At 40.3% G+C, this 20,225-nt stretch overlaps 1 protein-coding gene across 1 annotated transcript; it reads left to right on the forward strand.

Annotated features, from left to right (window-relative positions):
• Positions 1-9,516: 9,516 nt before the first annotated feature.
• LOC147898123 (uncharacterized) lies at positions 9,517-11,450 on the forward strand. Its single transcript, XM_087379627.1, has 6 exons — positions 9,517-9,703; positions 9,782-9,927; positions 10,039-10,269; positions 10,353-10,565; positions 10,685-10,777; positions 11,062-11,450. The coding sequence occupies exons 1-6, from the start codon at positions 9,628-9,630 to the stop codon at positions 11,263-11,265; spliced, it is 963 nt and encodes a 320-aa protein (XP_087235753.1). The 5' UTR covers positions 9,517-9,627; the 3' UTR covers positions 11,266-11,450.
• Positions 11,451-20,225: the final 8,775 nt, after the last annotated feature.

Below are 20,225 nucleotides of genomic sequence, written 5' to 3' on the forward strand. Positions count from 1 at the left end.
CATTGTAGAGAGACCGACATATCAAATGACTCAATAACTTCCATTAAAAAGGACTCAAACTTTTCTCAAACATAGAGCTCATCCCTATGGGGCTTCTTGCTCATTACAAATCTTCAAATAAAGCCACAAAGGCTCTACCACAAAGGCACAAGAATCAACTACATCTCACACACACAATCGACCTCCTAAAGAAGGTTATAGTTACCAGCACCACTAGGGACTCATCAGCTGTAGCAAGCTATCCAACCCTACATAAAAGCCAAGATACATGCCTCCTTCCTGAGCTCCCAATAGTCGACTTTCAAATTTCCTTCTAAAGAGAGCAAGAACAAAGGGGATACACCACGACATCCTATTAACTAGCCAAGTCCATCCAAAGTAGTCCACGTAGTCCTCCATGCATAAATGCATGTGGGGCTACCAATAGACCAATCACACTACATCAAGAGACTTCATCACAAGAAATGAAATAGCAGTAAAAAGATTGTAAGAAAACAATACAATGTCTGTGCTCAACAGATAACAGGATCTCGTATGTAAGAGAGAAAAGCAGATAGTATGGAGAATCAAAAATTTGATTGCTGTAAAACTGATACAATAGATGGCGCTGCCTCCCAGCCATGTGCTCGTGTGTGAGAAGTTTTGATGGCATGCTGGAAACAATAGAGGATGGAGGCTGGATGCTAAGGAATCAAGGTTGTTGTAGCCAGTGCTAAAATGGGCTTCACGGGCTTGCTCTTATATAGCCACCAATCGTAGTCGGTTAGACACAATTGGGAGACTGACCCAGTCGGCCCAAAACAGTCGACTGTTGATCTCAAAATAGGCCACTGACCACACGTTAGAACCGTGGTGCAGAATAGAGCCACTAACCTACAGTCTCCATTCGGCCCAAAACGGCCGACTGTTGATCTCAAAATAGGCCACTGACCACACATTAGAACCGTGGTGCAGAATAGAGCAACTAACCTACAGTCTCCATCCGAGATCATCTGGGGCTCCAAACGGGCCCCACAACTTGAGAGTGGGCAGCCTCGGGAAATGCTCCATCTACCCTCAGTGCGGTCAGTCATGGGATGCCTTTCCACACTTGCATGTAGCCTAGTTGGCAGTGTGCCAACTCTATCTGAAGCCATCCAGCCATTAGGCCACACATGGCCCCCATCTGGTGTCCAAACCACGACCTACTAGATAACCGAGCTACTCAAATGCCTTCTCCTCATATGGGGGTCTTACAAGTAGAGTTAGCTGGTTCCCACGTAGTTACACGAGATTGGAGCATTGATATCTAACACCCCCCCTCAATGTCGTGAACTTACTTTTTCGGCCCAATGCCAAGTCGATGAAGATGCCTCTCCAGCAAGTCTCTTCAAAGAGCCTTCATGAAGATGTCTACAGCATTCTGTGTAGTTGGATAGTACACCAAGTTGACCTCTCCATCCATGATGAGCTCGCGTACAAAGTGATATTGAATCTCAATGTGTTTTGTGCGAGCGTGGTACACAGGGTTCTTGGAAATTGCCATGCAACTCTAATTGTCACATGATAACTGCGTAGGCTTGTTCTGCATTGCACCCATGTCCCCTAAAATCCTCCTCAACCACACTGCCTCACATGATGCAAAACATGCTGATTTGTACTCAGCCTCACTAGAAGAAAGAGCAACTGTAGGGTGCTTCTTGCTGACCCATGACATAGCTCTAGATCCAAGTCAGAAACAGTAACCTGTCACTGATCTCCTACTGTCCACATCTCCTGCCCAATCTGAGTCACAGAATTCGGTCAAGATGTTGCCCTTGGTATATGTGATGCCATAATCAAGTGTGCCTTTGATGTATTTCAGCACCCGCATCCCTACCCTCCAATGGTTCTCCTAAGGCTTATTGGAAAACCTACTTAATACACCAGTCACAAAACTGATGTTCGGCTGCGTGTTGCACAAGTAAATCAAACTGCTCACAGGTCTTCTGTACTTCGCTTTGTCCACTAGTGGTGATGAATCCTCATTTGAGAGCTTCACGTCAACCTCCATAGGGGTGCCAACTGTCTTGCACTCAGTCATGCCAAATGCCTTCAGTATCTCTCTAGCATACTTCAACTATGAAATGAAGATCTGTTTTGGCTCTTGCCAAACTTCAATCCCCAAATAGAAATGCATCAGTCCGAGGTCCTGTCATTTCAAACTCTCTTCCTAGCAACTGCTTTGTCTGCGATATCTTTTCTTCATGGTTCCCTGTTATGACAAGGTCGTCCACATAAAGGACCACGATCATACACCTGCCTCCTTCTCTATAGATATACAAATTTGCATCAGATGGGTTCCTCCTGAACCCGTTTTGCAGAAAGTAGGCATCAATCCGCTAGTACCATGCTCATGGGGCCTATCATCATGGCATCCTCTTCCATGTTTGAAAAGGAGTTTTTTCGCATTAAAAAGTTTGATGGGACAAACTTTTCTTTGTGGAAAGAACAAATAAATGATGTGCTTATTCAAAAGAAGCAGATTAAACCCTTAGTAGGGATTGAAGCTAAGCCTGCAGATATGTCCGAGGATGATTGTACTTGGTCTTGTACACCCACTTGGTGCCGATTAACTTGCATTTTGGTGGTCGATCCACAAGGTCCCAAGTGTTCTTCATTATGGATCCATACTCTGACTGCATAGCCTCCATCCACCTATCATCACCCTGTGCCTCTTCAAGACACTTGGGTTCATCAGCACAGATCACCTCTGTCATCAAAGCGTAGTTGACCAAGTGTTCCTGCGCCCTTCTTTGCTCCTCTAGTCTCTTGGACCGGCAGTGTTCGGATGGTTCCTCCTCAATGCCTGGAGGTTCTCTGCCATCCAAAAGCTACTTTACCCACTTCGGGAATGGCCGTTGCCGTTGTGGTTCTGTAGGCTCTTCTTCCTCTTCTTTATGGTCCTGGTTGTCTGGGAAGGAAGCATCCCCCTCCAATTGATGCGTTTGTTCTGAGAAGACCACATCGCGACTTACTATTACCTTCTTGGTAATAGGATTATAGAGACGGTAACCCTTCGCCTTTTCACTGTAGCCCAAGAAAATCTCGGGGGGGTCACTCATCTTATGTAACCCTATCACGTGAGTTCAACAGAAGGATAATTTACAAAATTTAACTTACATAAGGGAGTATTTAAAATGAATTTAGAAAAAAATTACAGATTTGTATACAAAAAGGGTACATTTTATTAATGAAAAATCTACGGATAAGGGATTTTACAAACAAGCCTTGAACGCACGTGATATAGAGAGTTTACATATAGTGACAGCCCCGAGAAGAAAATACACTTCCAGCTCTTCGATTCCCATTTGGTCCTATTAGCATCAGGGACATGCACAAAACAGTCACATCCAAAAACTCTGAAATGTGCAGCTGAATGTTTCCTACCCAAAAAAGCCTGCAGTGGAGTCATCTCGTTCACAGACTTCATGTAGCTACGATTCAGAATGTAAACTGCCGTGTTACATGCTTCAGCCCAGAAAGTTTTTGGCAAATCTTTCCCTTTCATCATACTCCTGCCCATTTCGGAGATGACGTGCATCTTGCACTCTGCTACTCCATTTTGCTGTGATGCATGTGGCGGGGGTTTCTGCCTCTTGATCCCATGACTTTTGCAGTAACTTTTGAATTCACTTGATGTGAACTCACCAACCTCTGTCTGATCTCAACTTCTTCACCTTCCTCCCCATTTCATTCCCAACCATTACATGCTATTCTTTGAACTTACTAAAAGCCTCATCTTTAGTCTTCAGGAAATATATCCATATCCTTCAACTGTAGTCGTCGATCAGCGTCATGAAGTAGTAGGAACCACCCAAAGCTTCTGTCTCCATCTTTTCGCAGAGGTCCATGTGAATGAGCTCTAGAGGAGCCTTTGCCCTGCTGGCCTCTTTAGGAAAGGGCTACCGATGCTGCTTGCCCATCATGCAAGCTTCACATACATCGGGTAGATCTGTAATTTATGGTAGGTCTACAATCATTCCACTTTTATGCATCTCCTTTAAAGAACTAAGGTTTAGATGACCAAACCTCTCATGCCACAGCTTAGTGTTGCTCACATCGGCTCGAGCACTGAAAGCTGAGAGTTCGTAGATGTTGTTGCACCGTGTACCTTTACCAATGACCTTCCCTTGAAGATCCAAAATCTGTGCGCCATTCTTATCGAATTGAACTTTGAGGTCCCGATCCCTGTGATCACAAAAAGGGACAACAAGTTCCTCTTGATATCTGGCACATAAAGAACATCGGACAACTGTTTTACAACTCCATCTGACTTTAGAGCAATCGTACCTTTTCCTTTTGCTGGACATTTTGCATCATTGCCGACTACTACTAGGATGTCATTCCCTATCGGATGTAGAGAGGTATACCAATCCTTACAACTAGTCATGTGGCGTGATGCACCACTGTCAATAATCCAAGGTTCATTCGTAGGTACATGAATTGCCTCCATGCAAATCTCCTCAATTGCTATGAACAGCTCTACTGGTACTACCTACGTGCTGTTGCTAGACTCTTTCTTTACTCCGTTCTTCTCATCTGCAATCTTCTTCTGGCACTCATTTTGCTTGTGCCCTACCTTGTTGCAATAGAAGCACTTGATCTTCTTCTTTCTCTCTGTATCATCAGAAGAATATGGGTTACCAGAGTCCTTACCCTTACCTTTCTTTGATCTAGCCGAGAAAGCTGAATCTTCTCCAGTCCTCGTCTTTTGACGCATCTCCTCCTCTAGAAGCATTGCGCTGAAATCCTCAAAGTTGTAACAAGACCGTCATACTTTGGTGGGAGAATCCATATGCACCTTCGTGCTAGATTCTCGCTGGTCATGGTGATGCCAATCGCAGTCATCTGATCGTGTAGATTCTTCACTCTGGTGATGAACTTCTCTACCCTTTCAGACTCAGATAGTTTCTCGTTCACAAGTTGAGTCTCCAGATTTTGAATCTGCATCTGATTCGTGGTCTCGTACTGATTTTTCAAGACCGTCCATCCGCTGTGGTGACATGTTGAATTAACGCCATGACATAATCACTTACACTGCACACAATAGAACACAGCGCATCTGCATTTCTTCTTGTCCACGTGAGAATCTGATCTGCAGTTGGTACTATCTATTGTCCTACATTGGCTGGATTCGGTCTCGCAACCGGCTTCACATCCACCCCAGTAGAAGTATCCCAAAGCTTGTATGTGCTTAGGATGGTCTTCATCTTGAACTTCCAGAGTGGATAGTTAGTGCCGTCCAACTTGTCGCTTTCGCCAAACGGTGGGATTCGCAATCTTGGGGGCTGGGCCATCTCTCACAATCTGCTCGCAAACAGAAACACACTACCAAATCTTCTTGCTAGAGCCCAAGCTTTGATACCATGTAATAAAACAATACAACCTCTGTGCTCAACAGATAATAGAATCTCGTATGCAAGAGAGAAAAGCAGATAGTATGGAGAATCAAAAATTTGATTACTGTAAAACTGATACAATAGATGGCACTGCCCGTGTGCTCCTGTGTGAGAAGCTTTGATGGCATGCTGGAAATAGTAGAGGATGGAGGCCGGATGCTAAGGAATCAGGGTTGTTGTAGCCAGTAATGATTATGGGCTTCACGGGCTTGCTCCTATATAGCCACCAGTCGTACTCAGTTAGACCAAATTGGGAGACCGACCCAGTCGGCCCAAAACGGCCGACTAGAAGTTTAGGCCACCGACCACACATTAGAACCGTGGCACAGAATAGAGCAACTAACCTATGGTTATTATTAGGCCTAGAGCCATCTGGGATCATCTAGGGCTCCAAACGGGCCCCGCAACCCGAGAGTGGGCTACCCCAGGAAATGCTTCGTCTACCCTCAGTGCGGTCAGTCATGGGATGCCTTCCCGCACTTACATGTAGCCTAGTTGGCAGTGTGCCAATTCTATCTGAAGCTGTCCAGCCATCAGGCCACACATGGCCCCCATCTGGTGTCCAAACCAAGACCTACCAGATAACCGAGCTACTCAAATGCCTTCTCCTCATATGGGGGGCTTACAAGTAGAGTTAGCTGGTTCCCGCATAGTTACATGAGAGTGGAGCATTGATATCTAACAAAGACCCCTCTCTAACCTTAATCACCGATGAGGATGAATAGCTAACATTTAAAAGCAAAAATTTGAGACCATTCTTATTATAATTTAAAATTTAAATTGCATAGTATCAATCTGGGAAAAAAAGCATGCAAAAAAAAGGCCTAAATTTAAGAATGTTTGTCATGGACATTTTTAAAATTATCATCTATGTAATTCTAATAACCACGGTACAGAGTCCTTATGGTTTGCTAGTGTCACTAAATGAATTGAAAACTTGGCCAATTTTTAGGTACACTTATATTCCAAAAAAGTTTTTTGTATAGCTACACAACCTAAAAATGTGAATGCACTCTCACTCTACAATTGTATCCTCTTTTCCACCATGAGGAGCAGGATGTAGAGGTTCTTTTTATTTTATTAACTTCTAAGATTATGAGCACACAACAAAATACTCTTAGAGAAGAGATTTGACAAGCAAACTCATATCAACACGAGATCAACACAGTCTCCCTTTGAAAGTATTTATATATTGGCATTGTATGTAGTTGCTAACCTTGTATATTCATTGGAGTGTCGCATATTGAATACTTGATTATGAATTCCATAAAAGTAAGTATTCTCAAGCAAATAATAATTTCCATCTACCCAAAATAATAGAATATTTATCTAGAATAAACAAATCTGCATCACAAAGCAGATCTTATCAAAACTCATGGTCTCTAAATCATGAAGGATTCTACAATAATTTATTCTTCTTTAAGATCCAATACCTAAAGGTGATAGTTTTTTTGACATTAGGATTTCCAAAAGTAGCTCTAAAAAATACTTTGTACCAAATTATTGTGTTTTTTATAGATATATATATGAAATTTACAACAACATTAGTTTTTAAACTCACATAAAATCTAGCATTATTTGGAAGCAATCTTAAAAATGGTAACACGCAATGGTTCTCACTTACTAGACAATATTGTTAATAGAACCTTCCAAGTTTTAGTAAATTTTGGTTCCAATTAAATTGGTGATAGACTTACATGTCTTAATGAAGCTTAATGAGTATAATAGCATTCTTTTAATTAAGAAGTAGAGTTATAGAGATTGTGAAATGATATTTTGTAGCAAATTTTTGTCTCCTTCTCAACATTTGAGCATGTAAGAGAAATATTATCAATTGGGTTTAGGATACAAATCCCTAGCATGAGGCCGCAAGAAAACCCATGGGCTAAATGAATACCACCACCTAAGACCCTTGAAAGGTGCATTTCAAAGAGTCTCCAATTTCACATAAGCTTTTGGCCCACTTTTAGTCTATCCCAGCATTACATACTAACATTTATGCTTCCAATTTACATGACTGACAACTGTGTATACACATATCATTGCATAGTATAATCCATCATCCAACTTGCATGAGTGTATATATATGTCTCTAAGGAGAGTGCAATCTAAGGTATTGAATCAATATTGGACCCTTGATGAGTGGTACCATGCATTTTGGGTGACCTTAGTGGTGCAAGTCACCTTCATGGAAGCCTTAAGTCCCTTTCCCCCCAATGACCCATAAAAGAGTAAAGGCTAAGTCACCTTCATGGAAGCCTTAAGTCCCTTTCCCCCCAATGACCCATAAAAGAGTAAAGGCTAAGTATCCTGGACCCATGATTGAACTAAAGAGAGACTATAGAACAATATGTGTGATTTGAACTAAAGAGAGAATAAAGAACAATTATATGCACTAGAGATCTAGCAATATTATGCAAATATCATTGAGCTAGCAATATGCAGATATCATTGGGATGTTGAATTTGTGCAATGAAATGTCTCACAATTATTGTTTGTAGTATCTTGTTAAAGAGCCTTTCATGTGCCTGAGTTGGTAATAAGCATTGAAAAGGAGATCTTCCTCAGACTATTCAATCCTTGGATAGCACGTGCATTTTAATGGTCGATTTTAATACCTTGATTTTACATAGGTTTTTTATCCTAGCCCTTTACAACTTTTTTTTTCCTAAAATTGTATTCTAAATTCCATTCTTTAGGTATAATTATGAAGAAAATGTGTAAAATCTTCAATTTGAATACCTCTCCATATGAGTGTACATGCTACTTAAGTGTTACTTAGTGAACCCCCTTAGAGAAATTTAAAAGTGCTTGGTCAATAGGGGAGCATCCTCCATCTTGTGATTACAAGAAGAGAGAAACTTAAGGATATTGAAGAACCAAAGGGCTTAGGATGCTTTTTGAAGAGCCTTTGATAATGGGACAGACAAACAATTTATTACCCTTACGCCTCCTTGATAGGTGGCTTCTCAGGGTGGCTTGAAATCTTGCAAGTTGTTGCGAAAATTTCAAAGCCATTTGACCACTTCTTAACTAGAAAAGCCATTTTTACCCATGTTTGCATTGCCAGTGCCTTCCACACGAAGGGACTTACCACTGGCATGGTCACATACTAGGAATTGGATTGCCTACCAACATGCCTCGTAGAAATGGCCTTGTTGGGGCCCTTGCCATTATGTAAAGGTTTGTGGTAAGTGTGGACATCCACCACCATTGGATTATTCTGATAGTGCCTCGGGGTGTGCACTACAAAGAAACCCTATGTATCACGTGCATTCAAGGGGTGTCTAAAAAACCCCAAAACTAAAATATTTTCCCCAATAAAAAGACCCCTCTTTACTTACCAACTAAGTGATTTTTTTCTAAAGTTGAATTTAAAAACCCCTCTTGTTAAAATTTTTGAAAAAGTTAAATTAAAATACTCCTCCTTTTGAATGCACGTGGTACACTCAAATTATGTGAGGTGAACCCCCCGAGGATAATGCACTCTTGATATGCGCATCTATGTTGGGCCCTTAGATGCAATTTTCACATCCTTCTAGATGTTCTCCAGGGTCATCATGGCTCTAGATCTATGTAAGATGTGATGGCGAGAATTTACTTGAGGGTGGACAATTTTCAGAAATTTCCTCAAGGAATGGCCACTAGCGAGGGATCATTACCTTCCTCCATAGGGGTGAAGAAGTTCTCACATGGAAGAAGGAATGGTTGCTTCTAGGGCCATCACGGAAGAGGACACCATTAGGTGTGGGTAAATTTTGCGGAGTGTCTGCAATGCGCAACTATCCATATCGTCCACGGCTCGAGTATCAAATATTGAATATATCGAATATCGGCTAGTGGGATCAAATATCGAATATCGAATATCGGCTAGTGGGATCAAATATCCTTGCCTCGATGATTCATTGTTACATGGAATCCTATACATTCTCCAATTTGAATAGTATGGCGTCCTCGTATCAGGTTTATTGCAAATCGCAATCCTCCTCCATCATCGAATGTTGTACTGGAATTTCGAACGTCATAGATGCGCACATTGATCACGTTTTGACGGATCAAAAATCTTATCCAGAAGGGACACCTGATCCCAGTCTTTACGAAATGTATACCCACTGATCAATATCGTCGATGTGCTTTCGATCGTTACCCACTGCCTTTGGATGTTTGCAACTGCTTCTTCCTCCCAATTGTAGTAGCTTCATCAGCTATGTCCACTCTTAGGCTCCCCCAAGTGCCACCCAATCTCCGACAAGACTGTGTGGAGTTGAATCGGGCCTTTCAAGGTGAGTACTCTGTAAGTCTCAAGCCAAACTGACTTTGAATTTCCCTAGCTGATCACTCTGTGCTTGTGTTGATTGAAGGTTTAGGCTGCGATGCGACAAAGATGATAACCATCCTTGCTCACAGGACTGCATCGCAGCGCGCTGAAATCAAGAAGATCTATAAAAGCACCTTCCAGGAGGATCTTTGCCAGCGTTTAGAATCTGAGCTTCATTTCCATTTTGAGGTGCAAACATTCGCTTTTGGCTCTAATTAGCAAGTATATCTTTACGGCTACTGGCAGTACAAAACTACGTCTGCGAGATTCACCTCGCACTCGAATTTCTTGTTTTGACAGAAAGCAATGCTGCAATGGATGCGGGAACCAGCTGAGAGGGACGCTGTGACACTAAGAGACGCGCTGATCAAAGGCTTTCAGGCAGCTGAAAGAAGGAACGGAATCCTGATAGAAACCTTCACTCAACGCAGCCAAGAAGAGCTTCGTGCTATAGAAAAAGTTTATTACTCTAAGCTCGGAAGGTGTCTCGAGAAGGATATCGAGGACGTAACAACAAACTTCTGTAAGAAGGTAGGAGCTTGTAATTGCGGAGCTGAGCCTGAGAAATCAGTTTTGTGCGATGCTAATTCGGCATTTCATGTGCATAATTCCAGTTCTGCGAAAACTATCTCCGTGCAAATCGGGACAAGGACGCAGGGTTTCGCGAAATTCAAGCTCAGCGAGAAGCGAAGGAGCTATATGACGCTGGTGAAGGCGGGACGTCTGTGGATGAAGCTGTCTTTTTACGGATCTTGACTCGAAGCAGAGGACGTTTGCGTTCCATCTTTGATACTTACAAGAAGATTTACCGACACCAAATCTATGAGGTTGTGTGGCTTTGCAGCCAGTTCTAGCGGTCACTAACATGCACTGCAAGGTTTGCAAAACTTTGTCTCGGGCCCAAATTAAACGATTAAGGAGCTCACTAGCCATGTTGAATTCGCAGGGACTCAACAAGTGTAAGGGTTCTGAAGAACAACGAGACATGCTAGTGGCTATCACGTCGAGTCTGAGCAATCCTGAGAAGTACACTGCAAAGGTATATCTGGTCTGTGATGATTTCCTAAGGACAATCAATCTCATCATAAAGAAATAGACAGAAAATCAGGTGAAGCATCTTGAATTTTTCGTTCAGATGCATCTATCTCATTACAAATTCGAAGTAGACAGCTACCAGTGGAAGCATGTTGAATTTTCCTACATGGGAAACGAACCCAGCAGATTCGTAATATGGATCGCTGACTGGATTTCTCACTTAAGATATTAGATTGTATTATCATGCCTTACGAAACAGCTTGTAAAACAATCTTGATCATTTTGTAGGTGTTATACGAAGCGTTGACGGCGTTCGGGACAGATGAAGATGCCCTCATCCGTGTTGTTATTAGTCGAGCTGAGATCGATATGAAGCACATAAAAAATGCATTCCTTCGAGATTATAACACATCCTTAGACAAAATGATTTCGTTAAGGACTTCTGCTAACTTGAGAGAGTTTCTTTTAGCTCTAATTGGTGCTGATGAATGAGAAGAACATGGGATGATAGTGTGATATTCATTAAATCCTACAAGAAGAAGACGACAGCATCGAGCACAATTTAAGTCTCCCAAAGTTTTCCCTTTTCTCTTCTCATTAACTCGCATAAGAGACATTCTGTAGTAGAAACAAAACCGTCATGCAAGCATGATGAAAAAATATGTTTATTTTCTTTAAAACAAAAGAGTTGCCAACTACAAAGTTCCTCCTATGTTTGGTATTGATTTGGGCAAAAAAAGAGTTGCCAACTACAATGTTCCTCCTATGTTTGGTATTGATTTGGCCAAGCTGGGGCCAAAATAGTACTAGAGATTAAGTAATATAGTAGGGCTTAATACTCTATGCATGGTGGAGGATGCCATGGAGCTTTAGAGTAGCATGATTCATGGGATAACATATAAGATTTGATAATATAATTATATGTCCTCTTTCCTTTTGGCCAACTTTTTTAGGCAACAGAGGATTGTGGTAAAAGACCCCAAAGCAATGAAATATGCATTAAAAGGTGAATGGAATAGAACTTAACTTACAACTAGCTCCACAATAATCGTGATATGTCAAAAGTTAAAAGAATCATAAACTCCAATCCAAATTCATCAAAATAAAGAAGAGCACTTGATTTGCCAAACTGAATTACATTCATAAAGATTTTCACATTGAATCAAAATTTATCTCATTGATAAGCTAATAAAATTCACAAAAACTAAATTTATGACTTCATGATAACTATTCCTTTGCATTTAAGTATGTATAGTTTTAAAATCCTTAGACCTTGAAAAGAAATCATCCTTAAGCAATATGCAAATCTAGAGTGTGACAATCCTTAGACCTTGAAAAGAAATCATCCTTAAGCAATATGTCGAGTGTGACAGACTACAAAAAAATTCCATGCATGTTCTAAGGTGTTTTGATTGATCAAAGGATTGCCAAAGAAGACCATAATATGATTAGGTTATATAGTGACTATTATTCTAGACTATAAAAGTTGGGTGTGGTAGCCTTTTTTTGTGCAAGGGCCTCATAGGAAGTTGATGTAAAAGAGCCTCTAAGGAAGGGTCATTGTTTGCTTAACGGAATTCGGCAAACGTTGTCTTCAAGTTGTAGTACACATTCCAAACTTGAACATGAGACCAAAATATTATGGAATAAGGATTTGGAACAAGACCATCAAAGCATTATTATTGCTATGTTGCATGTGAAGCATGCATCCTGAAGACTATAGGATAATGCAATTTATTCAAAAACATCAAAAATTTGTTCTGTACATACATGCAACCAAGTAATCATTCAAAAGTACACTACGTGAGCTTCTCCTCAACCCAAGGGTACACCTAAATGAGAACATTAGGCATGGATTAATGGGCCTTCAATGTTGTGCTAGAGTGATGCACACCCATTTGAGGGAACGCTCCATAACTTTTTTTTTATTTATTGAAAACCAAAACAGATTGAAATTTTAGAATCCAAACTATTGGACTACTTCATGGTGGTCTTAAAACATTGATAGTTGTTGGTATTGGTATCTAGATTCACCTAAAATGGAAGAAGTTGAACATGTGCAATTTGTGCATGTGCAAAGATCTTTTAATAAATCCAACGCTATTTACAATTTTGAATTGTTTCTTTTTCCATGCACTTGCTTGCTATATGGCTCATAAGCATGCCAAAGGTCATTGCATTTCATAATACATAGCATCAAACCTGATAGCATGCCCTTTGGCCTATTTGTGTTTTGAAGCATTTGAGGCCACATTGCACTTGTTTGGGATATCCAATTCTACTGACGTGTATTGCTAGAGGGGGGGAAATTGACGGCTCAAAATTTTTCTACTCTCGCGAATTTTGAATTGTCACACCTCCTGCCCGTCAAATCTTGAAAGATTAAGTACCTGCAACCTGTCCCCGCCCCCTACGACCCACACGCACCTTGATGTGACCTTGTATCGTCTTTGGTTTGGCATTGTCGTCTTTCGGGTAAGTTGTCTTCTATTCTTTGCTCACCTCACAAGTTAGTTTCTCTTTGTTTTGGTTTGTCTTCTATTCTTTGCTCACCTCACAAGCTATCTTCTCTTTGTTTTGGCTTGGCATTGTCATCTTTCACTGATCGTCGCCATGGCAACATGCAGCTCGCCATGGCTTGCAAGAGAAGCAAACAAAGGCTTCGAGACCAAAAAACTGAAAATCTTGGTCAGGACACAAGGAACAGGTTATGGGTCAATGGCATGGTATCAAAACGACAACGGAAGACACTTTTGCAACATTTGCGAAGAGAGAAACAACAAGAAGAAATACGACTCCTTTGCAGAGTAGCAATAGCAAAAAATAGCTACAGATGCGCACATTCAATCATTGCCATCAGAGCGAAGAACACGAGCTCTGATGTCACGATTGGTGGTAGCATTCGAGGAAGCAACATCAGACCATTCAGGTGAATACCAATCTCGAGTCTTCACAAGCTTTAGCCTACACCCTAAAGTTCATAGTGTGACAACCCTACCAACACGTAGAGCGGAAGCAAAACCCGATCATACCGATCGAGAGATGCATGCAGAGCGGAAGCAAAACCTAATCATACCGATCTGAGTAGTCTATGGTCTTCAACAAAATGCAAGAAAAGGAGAGACAGTCTAAGTGCAAAAGTCATTGCAATAGTAGTGACGTTTTGGCATAAAAATATGAGAATTTCTCCAAATAACAAGGACATCTGTAGAAAGCGGATGGGACGCAAGATGTTTGATGAGCACATCCTACTCGTGCTTGATACAATGTAGGTCAGTGGGGTTGCCTAAACCATCCCGGTGGTTATTTGTGATTGAGCTTTGGGATAGTTTACTTGTTTCATTTCTTGATACAACGCAAGTCAATGGTTACCTAAACCAACCTGGTGGTGGTTGTTTGTGATTGAGTTTTGGGATAGTTTACTAGGGTGGCTTGGACTTAATGTGATTGTCCTAAACCAACCCAGTGGTTGGAATATCATGCAACCATGGCTAATTTAGCTCAAACACCAGAGCCAGGCTGGTTTGGACTTAATGTGATTATCCTAAACTAGCCCATTGGTTGGAACATCATGTTATCGTGGTTGGTTCATCTCAAACACCAGTTATGTGATTGTCCTGAACCAGTGTGGCTGAACAGAAAGTAACAACAATATATTTGCAACAGAACAGCAATTTATTGTTATTTTACTAAACCAACTGGGTGGTCGGAACATCATGCAACCATGGTTGGTTTAGCTCAAACACCAGTGTGGTTGAACAGACATTAGTTGTTGACCAGCTCGATGGTTGAAATTACTATGTTTCTTAGTACTTGTACTACTATTTAATTTAATTTCCTGCTGTTCGGGTCATATATCACTTAATTTCTAGACCAAGATGGCTTGGACTTAATGTGATTGAGACCGGTGTTGTTTCAAGTCAAACAGCAGTATCTGATTGAAATTGTGGTTGAATAGAAATAAAGAAATGAAAAGTAATATATTATTATTTTCTAATTGTGAAATTTAGAAATGAAATTTGTTATTGTCTAATTGTGTGACTGTCATGCTAAACCAGCCCGGTAGTTGAAATAGTGACTGTCTTAAACCAACCCGGCGGTTGAAATTGTGACCATGTCCTAAACCAACCCAGTGGTTGAAATTGTGACTGTCCTAAATTAACGTGGTGGTTGAAATTGTTTTGTTTTGCTAGTACCTTATTAGATATGACTATATTAAACCAACCGTGGGGTTGAAATTGTTTTGTTTTTACGTACGTTTATTAGTTTAATTAGACTACGTTTTTGCACATATTATATTTTGTTTTGTTTTCTTCATAGCAGTGCAAAAGGGGGGCCTGCATGTTGGGTGCAGCAAACGGATTGTATTTCAATTTTATGGATCAGAATCCTAACATTTCAATTGGGCAGGGGAGCTTTGATCTTCAGAAGCCCTAGTATGTCAGGAAACATATAGGAGTGTTTGTTGTTGCCAATTTGCCAAACACACATAGACTTTGACCTATGCATCCCAAACAACCACCGCGCTTGTTTTTGTAAATCCCAAACGATAGATTAACCCCACGCTTATTTTGAATATATCCCAAACAACCACCGTGCTTGTTTTTAGTCATCTAATTGCACGTCATGGGATCCAATTGCATTTTTCTCGGTTGCACACAAGGAAAATAGCTCCCACAAATAGCTTGGTTCTCTTTAACTATTGTCAGATTTCAACCACCAGTCTGGTGAAATATTAGAAAATGCATTTTTTATGGCGTACCCTTTAGGCTGATTCTCTTTAACTATTGTTGACTTTCAACCACTGGGTTATGACTACAAATCCTAAATGAATGTACCACCTTGCTATCCTAAAATGGATCATATTGTTACAAAGTGCTAGACTAAAACAATCCCCTTTAGACGGTTTCTCTTTATCTATTATCAAAATTCATTCATTGGGTTGGTGACCACAAATCCTAAATTAATTGCAAGCTATAGAATCGTACTGTATTATTGAAAAATGTCCATCAAATTATCAAGTCCAACTAAGTGAAGCACTCATAAGAAAATAGAACCTTCGAATCCAACTAAATGCAACATTTTCAAATTATAAAGTCCAGTTGAGTGAAGCAATCATATCCAAGGATGGATAAATGGAAAATTATAACTTTAAAATTGAAGTTATATAGAAAAGTCAAATGTATAGTCAGCCCCTAAATTTTATATACCCAGGTAGTATACAACCAAGTTTTACTCTTCTGCATTTTGGAAAGAGACCACTATCGTATCTAAGGATAGATAAATACAAAGACAATTTACTTCTTCTGTTTTTTCCAAAGAAGACAATTTACTACTTAACTCAAGTCTTATTGAAAAGTCAACTGTATTAGAGGGGTGGTCAACCCCTTAAAAAGTCCCGAGTAATATATATCCAAGATTCCAAGAGATCAAGTTCAAGATCTTTAAAGGACTTTATATTGATGCAAGTATTACACAACAAGGGTTCGACACTTCGCACAGTGGGAGCCTTCAGCAACATACTTTGTAAACTGTGGGTTCTTATAATATTGAAGGCCTTCCCACAGTTCCTCCTGCAATATGGCCATCTTGTGAATGACACTCTTGGGAACTCTATGTTCCTCCTCCAAGCTCCCTCCAAGTGATCAATCTCATCTATGACAATCTTGGGTTGCTAAGGACCCCTTGCAAAATGGCTTCATCAAGCTCAGGACAAGAAATAGAAAAAATGTCATTGCTATTGCAGCTTTCCATCTCTATTCCTTTGCTACTCCTTCACTTGAGACCTGTCGGGTTTTTTAAATAGTTTGCTCTCCTGCCATCCAAGTTGTAATTGTTCACATATTCTAATCTGTCAAATCAAGCCGTCTTAACATGTTCAATGATGTAATATAGTGAGATCTTTTGCCATCTTTGAAGACCTGTGTACCGATAGATTCCGCACACATTACATTGATGAATATGATAGGTTAGTTGTATGATAGTTAAGACTAGAGGAGGTAGGCCCTGGCAAGGAAATGTATTTTTATTGGTTTAGGATTAACTGCTACCCCCACAAACTATAACCTTTAGTATATCCCAAACAACCACCGCGTTTGTTTTGGTAAATCCCAAACAAGGGAAAATATAAATCCCAAATAGTATGCTAATCCCAAACAACCACTACGCTTGTTTTAGTGACAATGACTGTGCATGAGGGACCATCTAATTCATAGGTTCAGATTAGCATTCAGTTGGAATCAGACTGTAGTAACACTAATTGTGCATGAGGGACCATCTAATTCACAGGCTCAAATTAGCATTGAGCTGGAATCAGACTATAATAACAATGACTTTGCATGGGGGACCATCTAGTTCACACGCTTAGATTAGCATTCAGTCGGTTCATTAGACTGTAATAGCAATAGTTCTCCATCTTATGACTGAGAACTATTGTTATTAAAGTCTAATGAACTGACTCAATGCTAATCTAATGTCCTATTTTGATCCTACCTTTCTTCAGTTGATTGTAATAGCTTTGCATGAGGGGCCATCTAGTTCACAGGCTCAGAGTAGTATTGAGTCAAAATCAGACTATAATAACAATGACTTTGCATGAGGGACCATCTAATTCACATGCTCATATTAGCATTAAGATGTATTTATACTGTAAGAACATATCAGACTGTTAGAGTTTTCCAATGACTGAGAAATTCTCCCATGGCAACCATCTAATTGCACGTCATGGCTAGACGATGATGTATATGACCACCTATGCTAGGCTAGGCTACTAGCAAGCTGGGTGCATGTACCACCACTCCTCCCCCCTCATCCCATTGAATTATTATGATCTTGTCTCCGATGATCGAGAAATTCTTCCATGGCAACCATCTAACCGCATGTCATGGCTAGACAATGATGTATATGAATGCCTACGCTAGGCTGGGCTACCAGCAAAGCTATATAAAGGCCTTAAGGGTAGAGAAACAATTCATCGCACCCAGGAAAATCCCTCTCCTACCCCCTTCCATGCTCTCCAATGGCCCTTCCACCCCTGTGATGAAACCTTTGCCGCAACCTCAATGCCCCTTCATAATTTGGCCCAAGTCATGGGATCCATTGTTTGCCTTAGCTCTCCATCCTACAACACTCCACCAGCTATAGCCATGACCAAGGGAGTTGTAGGATGGGGAGCCAAGGGAAACGGGTCTTAAGGGGGGATCCATTGTTTGCCTTGGCTCTCCATCCTGCAATACTCCACCAGGCATAGCCATGACCAAGAGAGTTGTAGGATGGGGAGCCAAGGGAAACGCATCTTAAGGGGGGGATCGCAAAATGAATTTCAGGTCTATTGCATTTGATCTCATTCTTAGCTCTACGAATGTCCATCGTTGTTGCTACTTGAGGAAGGATAACTCAACCTAGAGATAAGCTCTAGCACATTGAGAGCATTAGTGTGCTAGAACTCACCACCAGATTGAGTTCCCTATCCACTGTCAAAGGTTGTGCTCGATTGAGCTCACCACCAAGTTGAGTTCTCTCTCCCAGTGCCTTGAAGGAAGTAAGACCGTATTAGGAAGAGTGGGAATATCCCAAGTCCCACTTTTTTTAGAACTCATAAATTTGGTGCAAAAATTTGAATATATTCTTCTTTAACTACATGGCATCAATCTCAAAAAAGTTGGAAAAATACTACATTAGTGAGTACATATTGAAGTTAGTAAGACCAATAGGTACTTCATATTTGTAATAACCTATGGAAAAATTAGCTACAAATCCTTCATCATTGCCGATATTTTTAATTTCATTAAACTACAATTAAATTACGATTGATTATTTCATAGGTATTGCATTGAATTTTCTCTCTTTGCATGTGCTCATATACAGAATTATGAAAATTCATAGATTATGTTTGTATTGACAATGATCTCATTCAACACTCTTAAGCTCCTCTCTTCACCCTATAGCTATAGAGGCCTTTTTTTCTTTATTTATTATTCAAAAAGGTATTTAGAAAACATAGAATAAAAATTCATGTAGAAAAACAAGTTATCAAGAATGTGATGGGATATAAAAATAAAAAAGAAAACATATAAACACAAAGCATAGAATTGGCATGCATATGCCTAGAAATCATACTCAAAAGAATGACTCCTTCAAAGGTTCATGAACATATATTACCAATGGATAACAAAAATTTCCTTTCGAAGGGGTGCCATGAACATATAATGCTCTAAGGTATGTGTAAAAAAAGTCCCTCATTGGGATATGAATGAAGGCCACAACAAGAAATCCCAAAAATCATTTACAAACTCATACTATATACAACAAAAAAGAGAGATCTGCATCAATCTCCTCAATCTACATTTCTCTCAAAGGATGAACCTCTCTCATCCTTGCGCCGACTCCATATTTTTCATTGGCTCTAATCTCTTGCTTTCTCCAAATCCCTTGTCGTCTCTAGATGATCACTTGGGTTGAGTTTTATGTAAATGGGAAAGTTTATGAAGTACGCCAGCATTATATAACCTAAAGTAATCTAGTTATACTATGAAAGAAAGAGTATCCAAAGGCTTATCTCATATGTAATTACATCCCAATCGAGGTCTACTCCCTTGCTCTCAAGCTTATCAAACAAAAATGTTGTATTATGTGCATAAGACTAATTAAATGACAAGATACATCAAAGAAAATACATCAAATGAAATGCCAAGATACATCAAAGAAAATACATCAAATGAAATGCATTAACTGACAAGATAGTAAGTAATAAGATACTTGTACATAGGTTGTCAAGCAATGCTTGCCACCCCTCCCATGCTGAGAAGGTTTGATCTTTTGTTATCAAGCATATACCACCTTTTGATGATGGCTCTACATTTAAGGGTCTATCCTGAGATGTGCGAGGATCAGCGCAAGTTGGAGTATGCTATGCAATCATAGATGAATTCACTCATGAAGAATAAGACTTGGGACTTGGTTTCTTTGTCACATGGAAAGAAAGCATTGCCATGTAAATGGGTCTACAAGATGAAGTCACAACTTCTCTTTCCTCTTCCTCTCCCCTCTCCTTCCCTCTCCCTCTCTCTTCTACCCTCTCCTTCTCTCTTCTCCCTCTCTGGAACACATCACTCTTCCGAGCTATAGCATAAGCCCACACTTTCCTAGTTGCATCATCAATGAACATCACATAGAATTCAGCCCCGCCTAATGACTGTGTAGGCATGGGACCACATATATCTAAATGCACCAAATCAAGCCTTTCAAGCTCTCTTTCCCCTTCTTTTATGAGTTGATTTAGTCTGCTTCCCATAGAGACAGTGCTCACAAAATTCAAAATCAAAAAAACTCAAATCGGTACATAACCCAAACGGCATAAGAGTTTCATTCCATTCTGGCTTTTGTGCCCCAACTTGCAATGCCACAAAGAAGTACTTGGCTGCTTGGTTATTGCAACAACATGATCAGACACC

The sequence above is a fragment of the Dipteris shenzhenensis genome, chromosome 9, assembly GCF_047967505.1.
Source record: "Dipteris shenzhenensis isolate YYH24624 ecotype China chromosome 9, Dip_SZ_1.0, whole genome shotgun sequence".
NCBI classification, from domain to species: Eukaryota; Viridiplantae; Streptophyta; class Polypodiopsida; order Gleicheniales; family Dipteridaceae; genus Dipteris; species Dipteris shenzhenensis.

Bases quoted from the DNA above. Each gene is read 5' to 3' on its own strand.
- LOC147898123 (XM_087379627.1), top strand. From the start codon at position 9,628: ATGTCCACTCTTAGGCTCCCCCAAGTGCCACCCAATCTCCGACAAGAC. The intron at 10,566-10,684 runs GTTGTGTGGCTT...TTGAATTCGCAG, and splicing joins ACCGACACCAAATCTATGAG to GGACTCAACAAGTGTAAGGG. The intron at 10,778-11,061 runs GTATATCTGGTC...ATCATTTTGTAG, and splicing joins CTGAGAAGTACACTGCAAAG to GTGTTATACGAAGCGTTGAC.